The 13813-nt window shown below is 38.6% G+C and overlaps 1 protein-coding gene across 1 annotated transcript in view; it reads right to left on the bottom strand.

The window, feature by feature from the left end:
• Positions 1-13813, bottom strand: part of RC3H2 (ring finger and CCCH-type domains 2) — a 48049-nt gene that overhangs the window by 11846 nt on the left and 22390 nt on the right. Inside the window, exons 7-11 of the mRNA XM_040631850.1 lie at positions 13646-13778; positions 13413-13531; positions 11825-11937; positions 4961-5269; positions 432-646 (exon numbers count right to left, since the gene is read on the bottom strand). Of these exons, the coding sequence (XP_040487784.1) occupies positions 432-646; positions 4961-5269; positions 11825-11937; positions 13413-13531; positions 13646-13778 (889 nt within the window). The remainder of the gene's footprint in view (positions 1-431; positions 647-4960; positions 5270-11824; positions 11938-13412; positions 13532-13645; positions 13779-13813) is intronic.

The following is a 13813-nucleotide window of genomic DNA, read 5'->3' on the forward strand; positions in this document are numbered from 1 at the left end:
ATTTCAAGGGATTCACAAAACTCCCTGAAGTTCATCCATGGACCCCAAATTTGATGCATAGGAAGGAGAATCTTAAAACTACTGGCATGCAGAATCATCGATTCTTAGGGCAGAAAGAAAACTTAGTCCAAAGGATGGATGGATTTCTTTCTTTCTTTTCTTTCTCTTTCTTTCTCTCTCTTTCTTTCGTAGGCTCCATACCCAGCATGGAGCCCAACACAGGGCTTGAACTCATGACCCTGAGATCAAGACCTGAGCTGAGATTGAAAGCTGAACGCTTAACCAACTGAGCCACCCAGGCACCCCAATTAATTTCTTAATGTAGATATTCTAGGTAAGTGATTCACTTACTTATTTAAGGACAACAAATGTTATATTACAAAACTGTAATATAAAACTTTTTTTTCTTAGAACTATCTAAAATCACTTACCTGTCTGTGGGTACTGTGGGACTTCAAAGGGTATCTGAGTCCTTGGATCTTGAAAATACTGAATATTTTCAGAATGCTGAGGATATACTGGTACTCTAGTTATAAATGGGCTGGATTTTGGAGGCACAGAATTCAGCTCTGTTCCAACATTAGAAGGCCCAGCTGAGGTAGCCGCTACATTACTTACAGGAGTCTTGGGTGGAGAGCCAATTTTACTGGAGAGATAATTTATCAAGAACACAGAATCAATCACTGTCTGTAACTGTTGTCTTCCTCAGTAGGAATTTTTCACAAAGTAATATAGTGAAACCACTAATAGGAAAAACTTTAGGTACTTCCATAGTGAAAAATTAGGCAATGAATTTCATTGGCACCCTCCACTGCTCATTCATAGAATCATAGTAACAGATCTCATATTCTGGCAAAGGCAAAAAGAAATTCAAACAAATCCCAGGCACTAATGCGACCCATCAATCCCTTTTTACTCATTCTTTAAAAAAAGATTTTTCTTAGAGGAAAATTAAAAAAAAAAATTACTGTTCAAGAAGTTCTCAACAGAAACAATATACAGTTAACCCTTGAACAACACAGGTTTGAAATGCACAGGTCCACTTACAATGCAGATTTTTTTCAATGAATACAGTCCTATAAATGAATTTTCTTTATGTTTTCTTTTTTTAAATACTTTTTATTTTGTTTTTTTAAGTAACCTCTACCCTCAATGTGAAGCTCAAATGCATGACCCTGAGATCAAGAGTTGCATGTTGTACTGACCAAGCCCGCCAGGCACTCCTCCTTATGTTTTCTTAATGACATTTTCTTTTCTCTAGCTAACTTTACGGCAAGAATACAGTATATAGTACATTTAACCAACAAAATCTGTGTTGATTGATGATGTTTTCGGTAAGGCCTGTGCTCAACAGTTAGGCTATAAGTAGTTACATTTTTGGGAAATCAAAACTTATACTTGGACTTCGGACTGCACAGGGGGTTGATACCTCCAACCCCTGTGTTTTTTAAGGGCCAACTGTAGTCCACCAGAATTCTTTGGGACAAAGAAGACAGACATGTAAAAGAAGGGTTGTTCTAGTAAGAGCTAGATAGACATTTTGAAACGTAAACTCCTTGAGAAAAGGCCATTTTTGTCCTTTGGGGGGGGGAGGGGCAGAGGGAGAGGGAGAGAGAGAAACTTAAGCAGGCTCCAAACCCAGCACAGAGCCTGACATGAGGCTCAGTCTCACAACCCTGAGATTGAGACCTAAGTCAAAATCAAGAGTTAGACACCTAACCAATTGAGCCACCTGGGAGCCCCATTTTTGTCCATTTTGTTAACTGCTTGTCTCTCCAGAGTTTTGTTAACTGTTATATCTAGAAGAATTCCTGCCACACAGTAGTTAGTAAATATCTGTTGAACAAATGAAATAGTTCCTGCCACATAATAAGTAGTCAATAAATAACTAGCGGATGATTGAAATGCCAATATATGGTTACTCATTAAATTGATGCAAAATACATAAACTTTTTATTATTTTAAAACAAAGGATTTTCTTTGTTGAGTTACCAAGCAATCAGATCCAGAGGATCTCATCCTGGCTTTCTTATGTCCTATTAAGAAGTCCAACTTTAGGAGGGGCACCTGGGTGGCACAGCGGTTAAGCGTCTGCCTTCGGCTCAGGGCGTGATCCCGGTGTTATGGGATCGAGCCCCACATCAGGCGCCTCTACTATGAGCCTGCTTCTTCCTCTCCCACTCCCCCTGCTTGTGTTCCCTCTCTCGCTGGCTGTCTCTATCTCTGTCAAATAAATAAATAAAATCTTAAAAAAAAAAAAAAAAAGAAGTCCAACTTTAGAGCACCTGGGTGGCTCAGTCAGTTATGCATCTGCCTTTGGCTCAGGTCATGATCCCAGGGTCCTGGAAACCAGTCCCACATTGGGCTCCCTGCTCAGTGGGGAGCCTGCTTCTACCCTCTCCCTCTGCCCCTCCCCACTGTTTGTGCTCTCTCTCAAATAAATAAAATCTTAAAAAAAAAAAAAAAGTCCAACTTTAGCAGAGCTTAGATATGTAGTGGCTCCAGAAAATGCACTTGTTAATGATGCAGGAATTCAGTATGTTGCATCCCAAGATTAGAGGGTTTTTCTCAAACTAGAGAAGCCCTTTTAAAGCTAGAATATAAACAAGGAGTATGGGCTGCTTTTAAGTCTAACACAGCAGATTAGTCTAGCAGATGTTTACTTCTATGTGTGAAATGAAAATAACTAAGGAACTGTGGGTAATAATAGTAGATACAAATTTACTGACTTACAGTTTAAAGATATTTTAGGGCTATGCTTATTCTTTGCAGTTAAATAAAGGCAACAAGGAAAATGATTAGGATTTCCTCATAACAGTAATAAACTAACTCTTACTGAGCAATTACTGAGCACATTCCAGGCACTACACAATGTGCTTTAGACAGGTTATCTGCTGCTTCCATATCAAAATGTTATACGCTGTAAAATTTGGATAAGTACTTTGAAATGGCAAATTTTTAGACTTGCCAGCAAAAAGGTATCAAAATCCATGACAAGATTCATAACCTCATGGGATCATGCAAGCTATCTGTAAAAATCAGACTTAAGGAAAACGCTAGCCTCTAGTCACATTCCAGTCAGACAGCTAGATTCCTTCCTACAGCTGTAGCCTACAGGGCTTTCAGGATTCTAGGCTCTTCCGCAGCATGCCTCTCCTGCCTACATGACTTTGCATGTGCTGCTTCCTGTACTGAGGAGTCCTTCCTTCCCAACTATTCATGTTTTTGGAACTAGCTCAGGTCTTCTCTAAGGAGCCTTCCACAATAACTCCCTGCAGAATGGTATTCTTTTTTTGTGTTCTAATAATACTTGGAACACAACTCCACTATAGTATCTCTCAGAATATATTATACGGTCCGATTACATCTGCCTCCCAAACCACACTGTAAGACCCTTCTTAGAAGCAGGGAGTAGTAGTAGCTAGTTCATTTTCATCACATTTCCACCAACTAGCTGGTGTTGGGCACATCAAAGATCCATAATTTTTGAATGAGTAGATGATTTATTTAGATTATTTTTTAAAGCTTTTTCCCTAGTCTTATCATTTAAAAAAACCGAGATATAATTTACCTTTTGAAGGTATACAATTCGGTGATTTTCGGTATCTTCACAAGGTTGGACACTATCTAATTCTGAGACATTTTCATCAGCCCTGAGAGAAATCTCTCCTTGTTAGCATTCATTCCCCAGCCCCTGGCAACCACTCATATACTTTCTGTCTCTATGGATTTGCCTATTCTGGACATCAACATAAATGGCATTCTGTGATAAATGGCCTTTTATAGCTAGCTTCTTTCACTTAACATAGTGTTCAAGGTTCATCCATATTGTAGTATGTACTAGTACTTCACTCCTTTTTTATAGCTGAATACATTCCACTGTACGGGTATAAAACAGTTCTACATTACCTTGCCAAAACCCTTCAAAAACTCATTTCCTAAACATACATGTAACACAAGGTCTCCATAATCTGGTGCCAACCTATCTATCTAATCTTATTTTAACCAGTCCCTAATAAGACTTTCAGTTCTAAAAGGCTGGTCTCTTCAATATCCCGTATAATTACCTATATTACATTATTATATTACATATAATTTCCTAGAAGGCATATAGTAAACACTGACAGACTATTTAGGGTCAACAAAACCTGAACATGTTAAAACTCAAGATTTTAAGACCCTGAAACAGTATCAAAGCATGAGATTTTAGAGGTGGAAGTAACCTTTCAGATTGTTAGAAATAGTAAAAGTTTTTTCTTAAAGCACCAAAACCCTTTCTTATGCTACAACCCAACAGTATTGGTAACAACAACAACAACAACAACAACAACAAAATAACAGATATTTACTGAGTGCTATTTGGCAGGCACTGTTCAAAGAACTGCACTTACAATTCACAAATCTGCACAACCAACCTATATAGTAGTTGTTATTGTTGTATGATGATGAGTAAACTGAGGAAGACAGATTAATTGGCCAAAGATCAAACAGCTAGAAAACAGTGAGCCAGAATCTGAACCCAGAGAGTTCAGCTCAAGGAGTCCCCTCTTAACTCCCACACATCACTATGGAGTACAGAGAGGACTGTTCTGACTGCAGCACAGGCTGGGGCTCAGCGTCTCACCATGCTTAGCTTTCTACTTAGCTCTTTTCTGCCACTTCTATGGACTCAATCCTAAAGTTCAAGGAAGTTACGTGTGAAAAAAAAAAAACCAATTCTGGTCCAACCTCTCAGTTTATAGTCAAGAAAAACAAAACCCAGAGCTGAAGTGACTTTCTAAGGTCACAGAGCTATTCAACTGCAGAGCCAGGACCAGAACTCAAATTTTTTGGTATTTCATGCTTTTTCTACTATGTGAAACCTTCTGCATAAAAATTCTGATTAACTGCTTTTCCTTAGGATAAAAATACTCAAGCATTTCTAAAAAACTCACAGTAACCATTTTTGGCTAATACTTACTTTTCAGTGACAGACTCTGCAGAAGGCCCAGTAGCATTCTGACCATTAGTGCCAACCTTCCCCACCTTCTTCACAGTCTCCAGAGCTCTTAACGTACTGTCAGTACTACGTGGGATTAGCTGGGAAACACTGTTTTCTGCATTTGAAATTCCGTTTGTACTTGGAACAATTTTCCCCGTTGTTTCAGTACTTCCTATGACAGAAATGACATTTCCGGCTGTGGTTGTGACAGTGTTGTTTACACCAACTTTATTTAGAAGAGGAAATGTTCTTACAGTTGCATTGATCTTTTTGTTCCTTAATCGATACCTGTTTCAAAAACAATCAACATATCGGTGAATATTTCACTAAATCTTACCCTGAAGAGATTAAAAAAAAAAAAAAAAAAAAAAAAAAAGACCATGGAAAAAGATTTAAATAGAAGGAACAGCTTTGAAGAAAAGTTTCTTCAGCTAAATATCAAATACAGCCTACATTAAACTCTGCTGTGATCGGTGCCACATGAAAATATATATGCCATACACACACACACACACACACACACACACACACTCGTATACATAGGAAAGTAATTAATACAGCAAGCAAAAAACACAGGTATTCAAAGAAGCCTTTTGAGGGAATAAGAAGAGATCCTTTGAAAATTTTGTCTAATTGGAATATAAAGTACATATATAAAAATGAAAGGAACCATACCAAATTCTTATTTAGCAACGCAGAATGAAGAGTTGACAAAATTCTGTTATTACCAAACTGTCAGAGCATTATATAAATTAAAAAAAAATGAAACCAAAAGTCATTCTTAAACACTATCCCCAAATATGGAAATTTAGTATAATATTTTTCAGATTAGTTTATGCCTAAAGTAAAAAATATTTGGATTAAAGACTTTTCTGATATTAATGTCAGGGTTTTATTTATAGTGGTCAGATATAACACTCTTAATATATAAAGCAACTTGATCTTGGAGTCCATTTAAGAAAATCTGTTTCCACTTGTACAATTCAAAAACTTCATTATAATGTAGTCCCGGTCAATGTTTCCTCTAATACTTTAAAGAGATGAACAACTGTTACATGAATAGAAAAACGACTACACACATTTGAAGTCATAATTACATATGCCTAAATTAATCTGATATTAATGTTATACATAATCAAACATATGGTAATTAAATATAAATAGCGTTAGTGATGAGCAATGCCTTCACAATAGCCTCCCTTTCAGTCCCTCAGTATCTATAAACAGCCTCATTATTCAATCCTGCTCTTCTCCCTCTCTCTCTCTCTCTTACACACACACACACACACACACACACACACACACACACACACACACTGACAGAGGCATATGGAGCTCAATAAAAGACAAGTTTCCCCAGATGAGCCTGGCTGAGGGTGCAGTGACAGAACACAAAGTTTAAAAAAAAGACAACAGGTTATAGCCAGTTTATATATGTCATCTCAGAGACTGACTACAAGCAGGGTACGAGCAGACCTATATTTTGGAAAGGCAGTTTAGTGGTGTGGAGGGGCCTGCACTTTCCTCAACATGCTCTCTGAAACCTGCTCTTCATTCTTCATCTCAAAGGTTCTTGCATAAAATACCCAGCTGCTCCTTGGTTTCCATCCTCAAAGTACAAATCTCAGCTATCTTTAAGATTAGTCTGGCAGGCAAAAAACAAAGTTTTAATTGTGAGTACCTTGAAAGAGAAGAATTGTACGAAGTAAAACCTTAACTAAGGGAGGTAAAGTAAGTGACAAGTCAGGATACGTACTGGACTTCTAGCAACTAGAATACTAAAGACTTGGACTTAGGATCTGGACCTCACGCTTGAAAAAGCCAATCCAATTATTTCCTATTCTTCTGAAATCAACTTTGAGCTCCCTCAAGTACTCACTCCCTGCCTACCCAGCTTTGAATTCACTATCTACCATTAATTCCTCCCTTGTAAATACCTTCAACTCCCTTGGCTCACTCCCCCTGTTGAACTCACCTGGTAAAACCCCAATCCAATTCTTCACTTAATTCTCTCTTTCTGGGCCTGCTCCCCGGCAGCTGAATGTTGGTGGAGAAAAACCATGCCTTCATGCTCTCTATAGACTCCCTTCAAAATTATGATCAATTATTTAAAATGTCCAAGCAATACAGTAATATGCTTCTCTACTAAATTCACTTTGCCATCTCTAACATCCTTTCCGCCTCCACTCTCCACAGCTCCTCCACCACTGATGATACCGCCTCCCACTTCACAGAGAAAACAGATGAAACCAGAGAATTACTTCTTTCACCGCCAATTCCAGTAACCTTCCTGCACCTGTAACCACATGCTCCCCCCAAAAAGGGATGAAGAGCTCCTGGCTCCTAACTCAGGCCAATCTTGCCACTGGGGTTCTACCAAGGGCCCATCTCTGCACTTGAGCCTCAGGTCCCAAGCCCATCTGCCTTTGCAAAGACTCCACTCCTATAATGACCTGTTGTTCTAGTGCACCATCACTTCATTTCAGGCGTCTCCTTACATGTCATATCCTCTGAGATACCTTCCCAGACAGTCTTATCTAAAATATCTCCCCTTTCCCAATTGTTCTCTTTCTCCATACACCTTGTGTTATTTTTCTCCATAGCATGGATCAGTACCAGACATTATGCTTTCTATTTATTTGCTTTATGTCAATCTTCTCTACTACAATGTAAGCCCCAGGAGAGCACGGATTTTTTCCTTTCTTACCCACCTCTCTATCTTTAGCACATCATACAGTGCCTGTGCATACTAGGTGTTCAATAAATATTTGCTGCATGAATGCGGAATAAGCCTCTCACCTCATATGGCCAAGAGAACTAACTACTGGTTTTCTACCCTAAAAGCATTTCCCACCTCAGTAAAATACATTACTTGGTTGTGCAGGTCCCAAACCTTGGAGTCATTCTTGATTCATTCAATCTATCAGTTCTATCAGCCTTATTTCCGAAATATATCTCCAATCTGACCACTTTTCATCATTTCCGTTACTATGGTCCTAGGACCAAGATACCAATCTTGAACCTGAACCACTATGGTTTAATTGGTCCCCAGACATGCAGACACTTAGTGACATTTCTAAAACAAAATTAAAATCTCATTGTTTCGCGGTGGCTGGCTGGCTCAGTTGGTAGAGCGTGCAACTCTTGATCTGATCAGGCTCCCAAGTTCAAGCCCCATGTTGGGCACAGAGCTTACTTAAAAAATGAGTAAGATTTAAAAAAAATCTCATCGTTGCATTTGAATAAAACCATACAATGGCTTCCAAACTCCCCACCACGGTCCATAAAACCAGTATGATCTGGCCCTTCCCTACCTCTCCAATCTTATCTTTTGTCGTTCTTCTCATTCTCCATCTTCTAGACACACTGGTCTTGTTTCTACTTCCCACACATGCCAAGTTTGTTTCCACCTCAGACGTTCTTAAAGTATTTTATCAGTAACTGAGATTGTGTTTACATGTTTATTGTTCCTCTTCCTCCACTAGAAGCACCTCAAATAGTACCTAGCACTTAATAATCATTTTTATAAATATTTGTTGAGCTGGTTGATCCCAGGCTTTTGACGCTCTCCAGAATGCAGCAACTCTTGGAAACAGGATTCTAATACTCTACATTCTAAGATATATTCACATAAATATTTATTTTTAGGAGAGATTGTTGGGAATTTACATTTAGTTTGGTTAGAGAGATGCATAGTAGTGAAAGCAGGCTGGAGTAAAATTAATTTATTTAAGTAAAACAAATGTTTGCTCCTGGTGTATCATGTGAAATAAGACAAAGGTTTTACCCTAAAAAACCCAGAGATAGGTACCAATATGTATATTTTTAGCCAATAGGATAGTGACATCTTCCACTTCCTTAATCCTTTGTGTCATCCTGTTTTTTTCTTCTTCTTTTTTCACACAGCAACGGAGAATGTAAGGCCGGTTGGAAATATGAATTGTAGATTATTTGCTCTTTCAACATAAATATACTGAATTTACATATCAGATACTTGCTAAGTGCAGAAAATATCAAGATGAATTACCCACAGGATAAATGAAGTCTAGTGAAAATACACATATGCAAATAGATAATTGCAATATGACAAAGAGAATTGGATTTTATAAAGTTACCAAGAATAAAGCACTACACCAGCACAGTGAAGGAAGCAACTAACACTGCCTAGGAAGTCAGGGATGTCCTCAGAAGGAAGCTGACATCTGAGTATAACTGGGAACAGGAGCTCTCCAAATAGAGAAGAGAAAAGCATATGATATAGAGGGAAAACACGTGCAAGGAAAGAATGAAAGAATTTGTGTAGTAGTAAACGTTGATTAACGAGATGTGCCTTAAAAAAATAAAGACTGCAAAAGGTAGAGTAGGCTGGAAAGCTAGATTAGGACCAGATCCTGTGATATACTGAGGAACCAATTAAGAAGCAGAAAATGGACATGCTTAGATGCTTATCTGCAAAAGAAAATCTCAGTAGCAATGAAATAGCCAGCATGAACATAAGAAGATGCCAGGTTAAAGGCCAGTAGAGTACTAAATTGATAAATTGGGTAAACACATGTGAAACACTAAACATGGTACCTGACACCAAAAGGGACCAGTTAATTTGGCTGTAATTATTATCTTTATACTACTATTATCATTTCAGGGAAAAGATAATAAAATTCTGAAGTAGGTATTGGAGATGGAGAGTAGAAAGCCAACTTGAAAATATAAGAGGTAAAATGGATTTTCAGCTAGGGAACCGGTCATGGGTGGAATGGCAATGAAATCACCATTTCTCCTCTGCCTTTGTTAAGTCTAAGTACTCCCAAGCAAGGTGCCCAAAAAGTTCTACTTTAGCTAAGAAGCTCTATTTCAGGTATGGGCAAGCTCAATAGATCTCCTAGAGTCTCAAAAATCAGCACGATGTAAAACTCTGTATACAGAGCTGCTTCGACTGGGTGCAAACAGCATCTTTTTGTCTTAGGACTTCTGCAACCTCTCTAGGCTCTTCCAGTAGGGGAAGAGAAGCATGTTTCTACTCTTTTTAATGCACACACACATACCATCTATCACGTTACTGCTGCTGTGGAGCTCATCATGTACAGGGCTCAGTGCTAGCAACTGAGGAGAGGAGACCGTAACCAACAAGACAGATACAGTCCATTGAGCTTACACTGCAACAAGGCAGACAGTCAATAGATGAGGGGTCAGCAAGCTACCTCGTGTGGGCCAAAACTGCCTGTTTGTTGTAAATAAAGTATGTAGCTATGCCTGTTTTATGCACTATGGTGGCTTTTTTGCTAGAATGGCAGAATTGAGTGGTTGTGACAGTTCAGTGTACGATCGACCAAAATGAAAATATTTACTATCTGGACCCTGACATAAAAGTCTGCCAACCACTAAAATTTACCCTAAGTTAATCATAATTTTGATAAGCATGACAAAGAGAAACCTGGTTTAGTATGTAATATTGGGAGGATCCCCCCCAAAAAAGTGAAGGATAAGCTAGGCGAAAGAAAAGATCCAAAAGCAAGGCCCCAAGGAACAGCAAGACGCAGAAGACCTAAGGTGGGAAGGAGCATGCTGCATTCCAGGCACTGACAGAAAGTAAGTGTGGCCTGAGTATAGAATACAATTCAGGAGCACTGTGAGATAAGATCAGAAAGGTAGGCATATAGATGATGCAGAATCCACACTCTAGATTTTATAACTTTATCCACAGGTTAATGAGAAACCAGGTACTTCTCATTATCTGCACTGAGCTTAATGTATAAAGTTCTCCCTGTTTTGTGGGGAATGACGGACTTGGGGGTAGGCAACAATAGCCGTAAGAAGACCAGTTAGGAGGCAATGGCAGATGGACAAAAGGGGATGATTATATATAGACTATATGGCTGGAAAGAATTGAGAAATAAACATACAGGTAGGAAGCTGAACTGACTTGTTGACTACGACAATCAGGTGAAAGAAAGGTGACATAGATGGTGCCTTTAATATGGCATGTGTAACTGGCTGGACAGGGTACACTGGGGAAGAGCAGAATGAAAGGTAGGAGACGATGTATGGGAGGAGAAAATTAGCTCAACTTAAGCTTAAAGTGTCTAAAAACAAAAGAGAAATGTCCATTAAGAGTTGATACACAGGTTGATTCAATCGAAAGGCTGGAATCAATTTTTTGGCAAGATCTCAATGACGAATGTTTTGGTTAAAAAACAAAACAACAGGGGCACGTAAGTGGCTCAGTTGGTTAAGTGTCTGCCTTCGGCTCAGATCATGATCTCAGGTTTCTGAGACCTGGCCTGAGTTGGGTTCCCAGCTTAGAGGAAGAGGAATGGGACAACAATGACTACTACTTCTTCCTCTCCCTTTGCCCCTCTCCCCCACTCATGCTCTCTTCTCTTGCTCTCTCTCAAATAAATAAAATCTTAAAAAAAAAAAACAACCCAAAAACAGAAACTTGCATAATACATACGCTAAAAAGACCAAAAGCCATAAAAAGAAAATGTATCTGCTGTACTGTTTTACCTGGGACCTTGCTGTTATCTTCAACTGAACCTGAGCAAATAAGATTGCACAGAGGGGTGTTCTTGTTCTCCACACGTGCTTAACAAAAACATGGATTCTAGCTATGTAATGGTCTAAAGTATGACCCCTGAATAAGGTTCTTAATCACTTATGTTAATCTTGCTCCCAGAAGTGAGAAGGTATAGTTTCAAAAGAAAAGATTATCTTGCAATCTAAGGAACTCTACAATGTGAACTTAACCACATCTGCAAAACCCACCACAAACTTTGAGACAGTATAAAGACACTTTCATAATGACCCCAAATTAAACCCGTATGAAAAAGAATTCGCACAACTTACTTTTCAAGCTCTTCCTGAGAATGGGCAAAAGTACAGTTTGTTCCTCGGGGACACCCTCCTTGCTGACGCAGATCTCGGCACATGCTAGTCTTGTATTTGCTGTTTGGCTGAGGCTACAAAAAAGAAAATCGGTGTGTGGAAAAGTGAGGACTCCTGGAATTTCAGAATTTTATGATTTACTCCTTTAATTATTTTTCATTAGAGAAGTAATTCTTGTGCTGAAGCAACTGCCATTCTACCATTTCCCATTAGGCATTACACAGGGTAACTCTGAACTGCCGGTTTTAAATATTCTTTCTGAGGATTATCTAAAACTGGTTCAAATATTAACGTCTATTTATTTGTCAGGCAGGCAACACAATGCCCACAAAAATAGAAGATTTTCTCATCAATTCATTGCTGTCTTAAAATGATACCAAAACAAATGATTTAAAAAGCATTTAAAAAGCCATAAGCTTTGTTCACTTAAACTTTCCCAGGAGAGGCAGAATACAATTTCCCCTGAAAGTGAAAATTTATGAAACGAACTTATTTGTTGGCTTGAGGGTACAACTCTCTTCTTAGGCTCAGAGCTGTTAAAGTTCATAAAAACAATGAGGCAAAATATAAAAAACTTCATCATAACTGCTATAACTGTATCAAAATTTAAGATGGCATTTTTTTTTTTTAAAAGATTTTATTTATTTATTCGACAGAGATAGAGACAGCCAGCGAGAGAGGGAACACAAGCAGGGGGAGTGGAAGAGGAAGAAGCAGGCTCATAGCGGAAGAGCCTGATGTGGGGCTCGATCCCATAACACCGGGATCACGCCCTGAGCCGAAGGCAGACGCTTAACCGCTGTGCCACCCAGGCGCCCCGTAAGATGGCATTGTTATTTCTGTTACCTTAATAAAGATGAAACATTTATCTCTCAGTTCAAGTTTGAATATTATATTGTTTTCTAATAGAATAAGGGTAAAAGAGTGAAAAGACCACTTTGGAGTAGATTTGATCCCAGCTCTGTCACTTACTGCCACCGGGACCTTAGATTTGTTATTTAAGCTCTTTAAACTTCAGCTTGGGAACAGTAATTACCTTGCAGGTGGCTGTGAGGATCAGAAATCATATAAATAAAATAATGGGCATAGGAACTTGGCTCACAGTGATGTAATAAATGGGCATCATTAGAATAAAAAATTATACCTTAAACAACTCCTTCTAAAGTACACTGCAAATATTTTAAAAATTCAAACTCCACACATTTACGAATAGAGATTCATTTATACGAGAGCAATGGAGAAAAAAGTGACAATTTCCCTACATTAGGAAAGAATTAGACAAAATGTCTGGAAGGAATCATTGATCTATACTTGGTCAAAAATACTGATGGTGAACTCATATTCAAAATTCTCTCCCAATGGTTACTGTGCTATAAATTATTTATCAGGTGTACTAAAACTTGAGTTTCTCCCAAAAGAACTGAGATAATAGAAACCTAAAGGAATAGAGTCACGTAAAAAGTCCATTAACCAAAAAGCTTGCTCATGATGTTCAGGACGAACCTCTGTTAGAGGTAAGAGCAGTCAGAAGCGCAACGAATGTGCTTACCTGAGGTGTCTCATGGCCTTTTCTACTATAATTCTGTATGAAGTCCACAAGGCCATGAACCACTGTTTTAACAGCTACCATTGCATTTTCTAGCTGCTCCCAAGTTGGCGAAACAGCATCTAAAACAAGCCATCAAGGGTGGGAAGGGGGGAGAATTTGTTAGCAGTAATTCTCTTGTGTTATTCACCTCAAGGGTAGAAAAAGTATAAGCAACTAAATATTCTTCCACATACCTGGATTAGGGTCTATGTTTGCAAGAAGCTCTAAATGAGGCCTCAGTCTATTTAAGTTAGCTGGGTCACCCGTTCGTTGCAAAACAATTGTCAATTCCTGGACACTCTTTGCAAATGATTCTGGAGACTGCAGCTAACAAACAGAAACAGAATGGCTTTTACTCTGGT

The sequence above is a fragment of the Ursus maritimus genome, unplaced genomic scaffold, assembly GCF_017311325.1.
Source record: "Ursus maritimus isolate PB19 unplaced genomic scaffold, ASM1731132v1 scaffold_17, whole genome shotgun sequence".
In the NCBI taxonomy this organism is placed as follows: domain Eukaryota; kingdom Metazoa; phylum Chordata; class Mammalia; order Carnivora; family Ursidae; genus Ursus; species Ursus maritimus.